A 12,320-nucleotide genomic window follows, 5' to 3' on the forward strand; every position below is an offset into this window, starting at 1 on the left:
ATTATGACTCAAGCACATAATTATTAACATTTTCATATGAAATTAAAATTTCAATCTCCGAATGACCTCAGCTAATCATTAGCCTTAGAAAGATAGTTGATTTCCTTAGCTACATCTAAAAAAAAAAAATCATATTTCCTCAATTATGGCAGAGAAGATATTTAAGACGCAATAAGAATTTTACAAAGACTGAATTGCAAATCAAATCCTTCCTTACATATTTAGGGTCAATAAACCCAAAACACGTACTCATACACGGTAAGTCTAAGCTGCCAGATACCTACAGTAATTTTACAGTAGATAATATGAGGACTGTCCCAGAAGTAATGCTTCCTGTTTTATTCTGTTGGCCCACAATAACAGAGAAAATGTTGATGATATGGCAGTAGAGGTTGAACCTCCCCACCAATATTCCATTACATGTTGTTGCCATAAGGCAGATGGCAGCAGAGGGGCAGTTTGACAAAATGGCATTTGACAAGGAAGCAAAGTATGAAGCAAAGAGGTCCCATCGATTTCCTCCATGCAGGAAAAATTGTAGCCACTGACATTCAGCAAGCATTGATGAATGTTTATGGAGAACAAACAGAAGATGTGAGCACAGCGAAGTAGCAAGTGGTACGTTTTGACAGTGGCAACACCTCCACTGGTACAGATTTTTTTTTACAAGTGCAGCATGCAGGCTCTTGATCTATCAAACAGTGTTATTGTGATCTTTGTACCTGTTGTAATTTCCATGGAAATAAATAGGAGGCATTATTTTCAGAGCAACATACACATTAGCTAAATCAACATTTTACAAAGAGAGCCTGAAGCAATATTATTTCAGTGATTTTAAATAAACATATTTACACTTTCAAACTACTTTTAAAAGTACTCTTCCAGAGTGCTGAGCCACCAGTAAACACCATCAGAATGATATGTGCTCAAACTCTGGGAAAGAAGAAAAAATAATAAAAACAGACTGTACATTTTGATGATTTCAGATACCCATTAATTTTAGACAGCAAATTTGGTAGTTTATATCTGAATTATTCCTTTATACAGAACAAGCCCGCACAAAGTTGCTCAAAACTGATTTACCTTAAACAGAAATACAAGACAGCAAGAAAAACGTGCAGATATTTCCCACAATACCATTATGATATTAAACCCCTAGTAATATTTCGTGGTAAAAACTCTGCACTCCTGTTTGCAAACCAGCATTCAAATAATTAATAAGAAAGTTAAACCAAAAGGCTGACTAAATAAGGCACACAGTACTAGATGGGAAGGAAATGAGTAGCTACATATATTAATTATCACCCTTTCTGGGATCACAGGCTCACTCAAGTTAAAATTTAAAGGGCTTAGATTACTTTCTGGTGAATTTTATTAGTTTTCCCCAAGAGGTGCAAAGACTAATGCTGTCACAACAGAATAGGAGAGCATATACAGCGTCATTACAAGCTGAGTCACCCAAAAGCATTGAATCTTACTTTATTATAACACAGACTCTTAAATAGTCTCCTGAAACACTATCATTTGTTATGCCATAGAGTGATAACAGCAAACTGACTTGGTATTACAATAAAATGAAATCTGGTGCATCTGCAGAGTTGTTCTCAGTAGGCAGACCAAGCTCCCTTGCTGGTCTCTTTGGAGATAGCAGCTGCAGGCTTCTCTTCCCCTGCAATAGAGAAAGATGCAGACAAAGTTGCTGAGAGCTGTCTTCTCGTTGCTGATGACAACGTTTAGATTTGCCTGCTGAGAGCAATGCTGCAGGTGGGAAGAAGAGGTGGCTGGGCGGATGCCCAAGGATTATAACCAAAAGATTCTTCCCCGTGCAGATGTAGCCATCAGCCTACTTCTCCCACCCCAACTCCTTCAAGTTTTAGAATTACTATCTCCCTACAGCACAAAAATGTTGAAGTTCCATAAAAACTAAACTCCTAAATGATTCTTGACCATGCCCTGTTCATGTGTTGCCATTTTGAATATCCAATATGACTACTTATTTCCTGCTACCAAGGGTCCAAGCACATAGCAAGTATCAGCTTCAAAACAGATGTGCAGTGCTCTCAAATAAATCCTATCAATAAATTAATAAATTTTAATTTGCCTGCCATTAGGAGATTTATAATCCCTTTAATTTTTCAGGACCCACTACACAAGACAGCAAAGCAAGATGCTCCAAATTAAGAGCATGACTGGATTTTGTCCACCCCCTCAATTAACAAGCTGTTCAAATACCATCTTCTGTCATGTTTTCTTCCCTGCCTCCATTTTCCCTCTCTCATTTCATGATGGAAACTCTGTAAAAACAGATATCATTAGTCAAAAATAGGTATTTGAGAACCTTGTGTGCATATTATATGAAACAACCTCACAAAACACATTTCTTTTTCGTATACTATCTTCAAAATGCTTTTTAAATGAAAACATTTTCAAGGATTTTTACTTTTTCCAAGTATTTTTGCATTTTCAAATATTTTTTCCTAGTTTTTCCAGTGTGATTTTAATCAAATATTTTACACAGCGCCCTTCAGTAAAACGAGGGGGCAGCTCCACAGCCCTCCATCCCCTCCTCACCCCTCTGTGCCCAGTGCTGAACAAAGGCCATGTCCACAGCCTGCCAGGCTGCCATGCACCCGAGCCCCTTCCCAGCACTGGGTCTCACCCCACAGGACAGAGTTGTTCCCTCTGGGGAGGGTAGAGGGGATCCAAGAAACCCAGGGCAGGCTCTGCAGTACCAAAAATGGTAAACTTACTGGCTCTTCTTTAGAGAAAGAAAAAAAAAACCTAAGTTTTTCTTATATTGTTATTTCGTATTGTTCTTTTAAGTTGTTTATTGTCCAGTTTTGAAATAGAAGTCCTAATGGAGCAACTGGAATGGACCCCCATGCTGAATTTGAGTCCTTCTTCCTGTCCAAATCAAAGTCTTCTGCTTCTCCAAGGGAAACTGCCTCCGTACCTTCTCTGATGCTGTCTGGAGGCCATATGGAGCTTGGGGCTGTCTACTTGATTCCTCCTGGTCACGACACAGCAGCTGAGAGTAGATCAGTCCCAGACCTGCCCTCTTCAGGGCTCATCTGGAGGCTGCAGGGATCTCCATGCCATGTGCTGGGCTCCTCCCATTGTCCTGACACAGCAGCTTAGAGGATGCTATTACCAGCCCTACTCTCTTCCTCGGGACTCGCCTGGAGCCCACAGGGAGCTTGGGGCTGCCTGCTGGACTATTCCTATTGTACAAACACAGCAACTCAAAGGATGCCAGTCCCAGTCCTGCTCTCCTCTTTAGGACTTGCCTCAAGGATGCAAGGAGCTCAGGGTTATCTATTGGACTCCTCTTGTCCCAGCACAGCAGTTTTGAGGACACCAGATCCAGCTTTCTTCTTCAAGACTTTCCTGGAGGCTGCAGGGACTCAGGGCTAGACTCCACCTGCTGTCCTTACGCAGCAACTCAGAGGACACCAGTCCTAGTCCTAGCCTCTTCTTGAGGGCTCACCCAGAGGCTGCAGGGAGCTCAGGGCCATCCACTGGACTCCTCCCATTGTCCTGGTGCAGAAGCATTGACAACACCAGTTCCAGTCCTGCCCTCATCCTTGGGACCTGCATGGAGGCCACAGAGAGCTTGGGGCCATCCACTGGGCTCCTCCTGTTTTCTCTGTGCAGAAGCTTAGATGACACCAGTCCCAGTCCTTCTCTTTTCCTCAGAGCTTGGGAAAGAAGAGTTGAGAGATCTTGAGGAAGGATGAGAATGGGGGACAGGGAAGAAGGGATTCTAGAGCAGAAGCTCTTTGGCATCGAAGAGTCGCCATCTGCCAAGATGAAAATCGAGAACTCATGCTGCACCTCCAATGGATATAGAGACATCTCTGAGCAAGCGTGATGCTACAGTGCTTGCCCAGCCCTGATGGAGATCGATCTACCTTCATCTGTTCATCCTCTGGAGGTAGGTACGCTTCTACGGGCTCAACAGTGCCCTCTTGTGGATCTACATGCATTGGCTTGAGCTTGCTGCTGGTCCGTAAGTTCAAGAGTTAATGCTCCAGTTCCGGAGGGCTATAAAGACGGTGAAGGGTCTTGAAGGCAAGATACTGGAGGAATGTATGAGGGCTCTAGGTTTGTTACTCCCAGAGCAAAGTAGGCTGCGGGGACCCTCAAGGCAGCTGCAGCTCCTCACAGGGAGCAGAGAGCAGTGCTGAGCTCTGCTCCCTGGTAGCAGCAACAGGACTCAAGGGAACGACACAGAGCTGCGTGAGGGGAGAGTCATGGAAAGGTGGGGGTTATGGAAAGGATCTGCACCAGAGGGCAGTAGGCATAGAACAGGCTGCCCAGGGCAGTGAGCATAGCCCCAAGCTGCTGCAGCTGAACAACTATTTGCATTTGAACGGTCCCTTGTGGAGTCAGAGGTTGGACTTGATCATCCTCGTGGGTACCTTCCAACTTAGATATTCTATGATTCTACAGTTTCAATATTTATCTTGTTATGTAATTAATATTCTGTGCCGAGCTTGGTATTTTGGCTGCACCCTACAAAATGCCTCATACAACTTGAGAACTCAAAATACATCTTTCCAGGTCCTTTTTCAAATTCCTATTTACCTTGAAGACACTGTAGAACACTTCAACTTTGAGAGCCTTTACTTTAAATATACCAGTCCAATCATTTGCAGATAGGTTTGGAAGCGCTGTGACAAGCATACTGGCTACCAACATAGCCACATAACTATTTATATGCTATGATACTTGGAAACCCTTCTCACAAAACAGAAGTCCACTCTGCAGGGCACTGTAGAGAGGAAGGCTATTTTTATCCTTAAAAGCTTACATTCAGTATAAGGCAGAAAAAGTGAAGGAATACTGACATATGGACAAAGATATAAGGAAACTAAGACAGTATCTTCACAACAATGGACTATGCTTTTGAACACCAGCAGTTCATCTCAGCTTCGTGTGATTATCACCTTGACTAACCAGCTCCATGCAATAAGAAGGGAACGTTTATGCTCCGAATCAACAACACCCAGTGGCAACAGACCTTTAGGAGGAAAAAGACTTCTGTCTTCAAACCAATTACTCAAACAAGTCACAAAAGATCAACATGAGACTGTCTGCAGTAACTAATGTTTCCTTCTGTTTGGAAGGCCATGCTCATACTCACTTTCTGCTGAAAATGAATCTTTCGTTTGACATGCGCATGAATGAAAATGCAATTCTTACAAGAAAAAGGGAATAAATAGCTTCATTCATTCATCCTCACCACCGTCTTGATCACTTATCAAGAATAGACATTAAAAAGTAAAAACTTCCAGAACTACTATAAATCAAATACTACTAGAAATTACTTTATCTACAATCCTGTCTACACTAGACAACCATATTTAATGCAAACAGTATACATAAATACCTTCTGTTTGTGCCAGAGCACTATTGAAATAGTTTCCTAGAGCTCTGCAACTTGCAAGAACCTGTGTTAAAAAATCCTCATGGGAACAATTAAAATTTCAAAGTTTCACAGAACTCAATGCCGGTGAAGTTATTTTTTATATCGCTTTATAACACAAAAGAGACTAGCAAAAAGGCAAGGGACTGATGCAAAGGAAAAAAAATAAAGAAAAGTAGAGTGAAAAATGAGGAAAAACATACTTGGATGTCTGAAGACATTCATTTTGAAAAGGTATACTTGGTTCTTTGACTACTTTTAAAGCTCGAGAGAAGAAGGAAAGAAGATAAGGAAAGAGAGAAGGACCCGGTGGTCCTGATAGATGGAAAACATAACGTGAGCCAGCAGGGTGCTCTTGCAGATCGGAAAGCAAATGGGATCCTGGGCTCCATCAGCAGAGGGGTGGCCAGCAGGGACAGGAGGCGATTGTCCCCCCTACTCTGCTCTTGTGAGGCCCCATCCGCAGTGCCGTGTCCAGGTCTGGAGCCCCCAGTACAAGAAAGACAGAGAGCTGTTGGAGAGTCAATACAGTAAACTTAAATGGGAAATACTGTTGTGTGGATTTACTGCAACAGACTTTTCATTGAGAAAAAGTAAAGGAGATCAGTAAAAACTAATTTGTACAATGTGTTTTCAAGAAAGGACTATCCAAGGGACTTTGTAGAAATAGGTTTTAAAAGTAATAAAAGAAGACTTGAAGATCAGCAGAACTATTATTGCTTATAACCCTGATAGATTCCACAGAGATGTCAATCAACAGAAATATTCAGTGGGAGGGTACTAACACCTTGCTCTCAGCTGTGACTCACTCTAGAAGTAACATTTATGTTCTTAGCAGCCTCATTCACTAGAAAGTTGTCTTTCTAACTGGATTTTCTATATATTGGCAATTCATTGTCTTGGGACGCTAGAAGAAATAAAGGCCCCCTTGTTATTTTATTTAATAACAGGGAACATAACCGTACTAAAAATGAGTAAAGGAAACCTTTGTGTATGCAGGAGAGAAGATAGAAAAAAAACAACAAGATTTATGTTTCCTAATCCCAAAAATAATTTTAGAAGAAACTAATACAGCCTTTCTAGTTCAACAGCCATTTCAACAGAAACTGTAACATGCAAAGAACAGCAGTCTCAATTTCAGTTCAAAATTCCACTGATGATGCTTACTCTATTACTCTAATAAAACTTGGTTGACGCAGCATACCTTTTAGCACACTTACTTTCAAAAGTTCAATCTTTGTAAAGTGCTGCAAGTGCACGATTTATTGTAGTTTACACATACTGTAAATGCTTCTGCTCAAGATGACACTCCTTCTCTTACATCTGACATTAGTGGTTGACCACTATACAATCTCTGCAAAACACACAGATGTGAAAATAAAAATTCTCTTCTGCTAATATGCTGCTTTACAAACATAAATACTTGAATCCTTAAAAAGCCTTCAGAGACCAGAGTTACTCTCCACAGTTTAGAACCAGGAATAGTCCCTTTTGCAAGTTCTGGCTGAAAAGGTCTTACATATTGTATAATCAAAGAATATATGGGTGTTATAATTAAGAAATATACCAGAGAGTTTGGCCAAGCAAATTATTTCAACAAAAAATGATAGAGGACTTACCCTTGTCCTAGGCTCACTAGAAAACTCCAAAAGAAGGCATCTCCAGAAGAGATCCTTCCTCACTGGCAGTCAGCTCTTAAATGGCTCTAGGAGAGGTGCAGCCAGGCTCCACCCTTTCCGGCAGCACAGCTGAATTGCCTTCACCTGTGCTCCCAGGGCTGACTCATTGCTTGCCTCAGGTGATCAATCAGAGGTTCAGGCCGTGATTCAGCAGTTCCCATACACATATCAACGACCAAAGTTTAATAAATAGTCCCCTACATCAGCCTGAATTCTCAATTAAGTAGAAACTTACACAACTGAAAAAAAAAAACCCTTTACATCCAGTCTCACAATTTATATATTCACCTCCTGTGCACAAATGTCATGATAGTTCTGAAATGCAAACGAAACCTGAACTTTGACATGTAGTTCATTATTTAGGTATTTTCAACAAAAAAAGTGTGCTACAATAATTGTGGCTACTCTGATTCTCACTGGATTTCAAGAAATTTAAAATAATACAGTGACTTCCAAACTAAGGAAGTTCTCACAAGGCAACAATAAAACTAGACTACATCACTTTGATCTCTCTGAATCCATCCCAAACTTGCCACATCCCTTTGCACTGGCAGTTGACAGCATTTCAAGTATATATAAGTAGCTGCACATCTCGAACATGGTACTTCATGTACAATTTCATTGTTTTAGTTAAAACTTATCATTGGTTGACTAATATAGTAAGCCTGTATGAAGCCAACATAAAAAGCACTCAGTTTGCAGACAAAAGCATCTGACAGGTGAACACTACTTAACCAGCGCATATGAAATTCTTTCAACTTAGTATCATATGTAAGATCTCCCAGATGCAAACGATTTCACCACTTAAGTTTTGTAAAGAGAGTGTGAAACAGTATACCTAAACTGCATATAACACACGTAGTGTAGACATACCAATGCTACGGCATAGACAGATCTGAGCAAATCCAGATACCAGAAGGATTCTTCTCACAGTACCTTGGCCAAACTAGGCAGCTTTGCAATGCTTGTCTGGTATCGATACAAAACTGTTTCTGGTGCTACATGTTGCCATTTGTAACTACAGCATCTCTACACCACTCCGCGCACATCCTAAGGAAACACAGTACCTCAAAACCACTGAAACAGAATAACAATGAGGAGGTTTAGACCGAATATAAGAATTTCTTCAGAGGTCGGTCAAGCACTGGAACAGGCTGCCCAGACACACGGTAGAATCCCCAGCCCTAGTGTATTTGACACGCAGGGACATGACACTAAGGGACACAGTTCAGTGACTGGACTCAGCAGGTCAGGCTAAAAGCTGGATTTGATGATCATGAAGGTTTTTTCTAACAGAATTGATTCTACAATGATTTTTTTTACCCTATATACTTAGTAGTTCTTACACAACAGGAAGAGAGCTCTTCACAAATTGATGACATAACCACATATAACTCCCTGTTACCGTTAGTAATTAACACTACTTAACACCTACAAATGCACAAGAACAGTCTAGAAAAACAAGCACAAAAGCAAGAGATTACTCGAATGCTACGGTTTTAACCAACAGATTATTCTGCAGGATTTGTTAAGGTCAGACATATAAATACCAGATTTCTACGATCTTAAATATAAAACCTTAATTTGGATGGCAAAATAATTTAGAAGTTTTAAAAGGTGGAATAGTCTCAAAGAACAGCCCTTATTTCTCTAAAGGAGAGTTATCAGCACTCTGCACAAACTTTTCTGCTGGATAGATTTTAAATCATAGGTGTCAACCAATTACTTAACTCACCTGGCCTGACTGAGGGGATAAACAATTAATGACCTCCTCCACCATCACTGGTATGTGCAATCTTCCAAAGTTTTTGTTTTCTGTACTATGAAGCAACTCTTTAGTTTCACTTTTCTGTGTAGTTTGCTCCGTTAACTCATATTCAGAAAGCTGTTTTACTGAAGAGTAGATCCTTCTGGACAAAGCAACTAACTTGACTGGATTCAGTTTTAAGTTGCACGGAAGCAGACACTTGTTAACTTGGCTCAGACTCTGAGATAACATTTTGGAGTTGATCATCCTAGAAAAAACAGATGTTGGGAATTACTTTGATAACTATTTAAAACATTAAGTGTTTTAAAACAAACAAACAAACAAACAAAAAGGGCGAATGCTGTAAGTAAAGCACAGATTTCACAAGATAGGAGGCTTTACAGAAATGCCATCTCAGCAAAAAGGCTCTGATAATTTAACTTCTTTTCAGCAATTTGAAGGCCATCTAACAATCAATCACGTCCAAGTAAATACAGCTTTATTTTCACAAGGAATACCTTCATTCCCTTTACATTGCAGGACTCTATCAATGTTCAAACATCTTGAGAGAAGCCCCCATTAAATGACTAACCACACTTGAGCACAACCTGAACAGTAGCTCAGCTTTCATATTGTTCCCCTACGTCCTGCCACGCACAATGAGGCACTTGCTCTGAATAGCAGCACTTAGATTGCCAAGTTTCCTGTATTTTTAGTTGAAATGGGAAGAGACAAATTGTGGGTTTTTAACACGGTTATGATTAGCGTTACAACCTACACGCGTGGTAAAATTACAACAGAATAACTCAAAGCAGATTAAAAAAAAAAAAGCTGAAGGTTAACATAAGAGTAAGACGTTATTTGTATTTTTATGAGCTCACTCTTGTATCATATTTCATACTCTCCCTTGCCACATGGAAAGGGTGCATGCTGTGGCAAAAGGCCCTTTGTATAAAGGCTATCCTGCTATTTAGCATTGCATCTGTAAACACGTATCTGCCTATAACCTTGAACAGAAGACTTCAAGTCCTTTGCAAGTCCTTTGGGGGGCTGGACTCAGGGATCCCTGGAGGTCCCTTCCAACCCCTACAATTCTGTGATTCTGCGACAAACCCCAACACCTCTATAGAAGCTAACACAGGGGTGGGGACAGGATCAATGATAATTTAATTCGTACTGCTTTGCTCTACGACCCCGGGAGGCAAATCCCCTACCCAGAGCACAGCTCAGAATCACTAATCTGTGCAACGGAGGAAACTTTTTGTGTGCTTTCGGTCGCAGGATGCAGCAGAAGGCTACAGAGATGATTAGGGGCCTGCAGCATCGTTCTTATTTGGAAAGAGCTGGGGTTGTTGAGCCTGGAGAAGACCGAAGAAGGATCTTATAGCAAGTACCTGCGCCCCATCCTCACGCAGCCCCCCGCCCGCCAGCCCCGCACAGCACGCAGCGCTACAGAAACCTCCCCCACCTCGTGCTTACCCGCTTGCGCCGTCGCCTTGATGACGTCACGGCGGCGGCGGCCAATGAGGAGGCGAGGGGGGGCGGCCGCTGGCGTTTGAATTCCGCGGCCGGGCTGGGCGGCGGTTGGCTTGGCTGCGGTGCCGAGGTGAGTGGCCGCTCCAGCGGCATGGCGAGCAGGGCTCTGGGGCTTACCGTGCGGTTTTGTCAGTGATCTGTGTTCGTTGTCGGCCTTGGGGTATTTTTCTTCTTTTTGGGGTGAAGAGTGTAGGCCTGGAGGGCGGTCCTTCGCTAGTATGTGAGCATTGTGAGGTCTATAATCCAGAGGCAGCCCTGAGTCCTCCTGCAGGACGAGAGAGCTGCTTGCTGCTGTGCGGGTGCTCGGAAGTAAAGGAGGACTGCAGGTGGTTCGGTGGCTGTAGTTGGAGGAATCAGGCTCTGGTTTTCCCTAGGTAGGGCTGCTTAGCTTCCTTAAAGCTATGTGCTTTTAGGTCGTGTTTTCAGGTCGGTTAACAGTGCTTATCAGAGCTTTGTGATGGTTCTTATAGCTGACTGAGTATAGGGCAGGGCTAGCACAGGTAGGTAGTTAAACCCTAACTTATAGTGCAAACTGATAGCTGCGGAGTGACCTCATTGCAGTCTTAGAGTATTTAAAGGGACCCTACAAACAGGAGGAGAGTCAAGTCTTTGTAAGGGTAGACAACAGCAGGACAAGGGGAAATGCTTTTAAGCTGAAGGAGGGAAGGTTTAGGTTGGATGTCAGGGGGAAGCTCTTTACTATGAGTGTGGTGACGTGCTGGAACACGCTGCCCAGAGAGGATGTAGATGCCCTGTCCACCCCTGGAGGTGCTGAAGGCCAGATTAGATGGCGCCCTGGGCAGGCCGGTCTAGCACTAAATGTGGAGGTTGGTGGCCCTGCATGTGGCAGGGGGGTTGGAGATTCATGATCTTTGAGGTCCCTTCCAACCCGGGCCATCCTGTGATTCTGTGATGATGGGCAGAATTCCTAACAGTTGTAACAGTTGAAAACCTCAGGATTTTTGTTCTGAGTTTAAGCAACGCTGTATAGGATACTTTCATTCAACATTTCAAGTTTAAGGCCTTTTATTTCTGTTGTTGATTGCAGGAAAGATTCAACTGCTTGGTCTGAAGGAGCCCTGGAAGCAAAGAAGGGAGAGCATGTCCGTTGCTAAAGAAGAGGATGTCTGTAGCCACATGAAAGTGGTTGTCCGTGTCCGTCCAGAAACTCAAAAGGAAAAAGATGGCAACTTTGCTAAAGTTGTTCATGTTGTTGACCAGCATATATTGGTCTTTGATCCGAAAGAAGAAGAATTTAGCTTTTTTCATGGAAAGAAACTGACCCACAGGGATATTAATAAAAGAACGAAGAAAGACCTTAAGTTTGTTTTTGATGCTGTTTTTGCTGAAACTTCAACCCAGTTGGAAGTTTTTGAGCATACAACCAAAGGTGTACTTGATGGCTTCTTGAATGGATATAATTGCACAGGTATCTTTGCTACATGCCTATTTTCATTCACTAAATTCTTTGGAGGATCTACCCTTGTATCTGGCTGCTGCAGAGACCTTAGGGATCTACACTTGAATAACTAGTTGTAATTTATAGTTATGACCATCTTACTAGTTGTATATGGAAGGTAGACTAGCTATGTTATGTTTTGAAGAAGACTTTGTGATAGGGTTATAACAAGCTTCAGAATTTGATCTGAAATATGTGTGCTTATGAAGAGAATTCAAGGAAGTGTTATTCAGCCAGAGGTAGCTTCATTGAGTGTAATAATCTATTTTGTCAACTTAACCTTTCAAGAGTTTGTTTTTAACTGTCAAATAGAACACTGAGGTAATGCCTTATGTATCTGCAGTAAGTTGATAGTTTAGGTTTAGGAGAGTAAAGAAATAATATCTTTCGCTTAAACTGCTTGTGAATTAACTTGGAACTAAAAACTTTAAAATACACGTGATTTTTGAGATAGCTTTCTGATTTCAGTTG

The 12,320-nt window shown here is 41.8% G+C and overlaps 2 protein-coding genes across 3 annotated transcripts in view; one reads left to right on the forward strand and one right to left on the reverse strand.

The window, feature by feature from the left end:
- The window catches only part of METTL15 (methyltransferase 15, mitochondrial 12S rRNA N4-cytidine), a 92,468-nt gene extending 82,089 nt beyond the window's left edge, over nucleotides 1–10,379 (reverse strand). Inside the window, exons 1-2 of one of the 2 annotated variants that reach the window (XM_003206088.5) lie at nucleotides 10,334–10,379; nucleotides 8,843–9,122 (exon numbers count right to left, since the gene is read on the reverse strand). In XM_003206088.5, coding sequence (XP_003206136.2) covers nucleotides 8,843–9,121 — 279 coding nt within the window. In that variant the 5' untranslated portion in view covers nucleotide 9,122; nucleotides 10,334–10,379. Of the gene's footprint in view, nucleotides 1–8,842; nucleotides 9,123–10,322 lie in introns of both variants that reach the window. The other variant, XM_085223882.1, reaches the window with a different exon arrangement.
- A 6-nt stretch (nucleotides 10,380–10,385) lies between these two features.
- Nucleotides 10,386–12,320, forward strand: part of KIF18A (kinesin family member 18A) — a 37,239-nt gene continuing 35,304 nt past the window's right edge. Inside the window, exons 1-2 of the mRNA XM_003206089.4 lie at nucleotides 10,386–10,460; nucleotides 11,439–11,819. Of these exons, the coding sequence (XP_003206137.4) occupies nucleotides 11,492–11,819 (328 nt within the window). The 5' untranslated portion in view covers nucleotides 10,386–10,460; nucleotides 11,439–11,491. The remainder of the gene's footprint in view (nucleotides 10,461–11,438; nucleotides 11,820–12,320) is intronic.

The sequence above is a fragment of the Meleagris gallopavo genome, chromosome 5, assembly GCF_905368555.1.
Source record: "Meleagris gallopavo chromosome 5, MGAL_WU_HG_1.1, whole genome shotgun sequence".
NCBI lineage: Eukaryota > Metazoa > Chordata > Aves > Galliformes > Phasianidae > Meleagris > Meleagris gallopavo.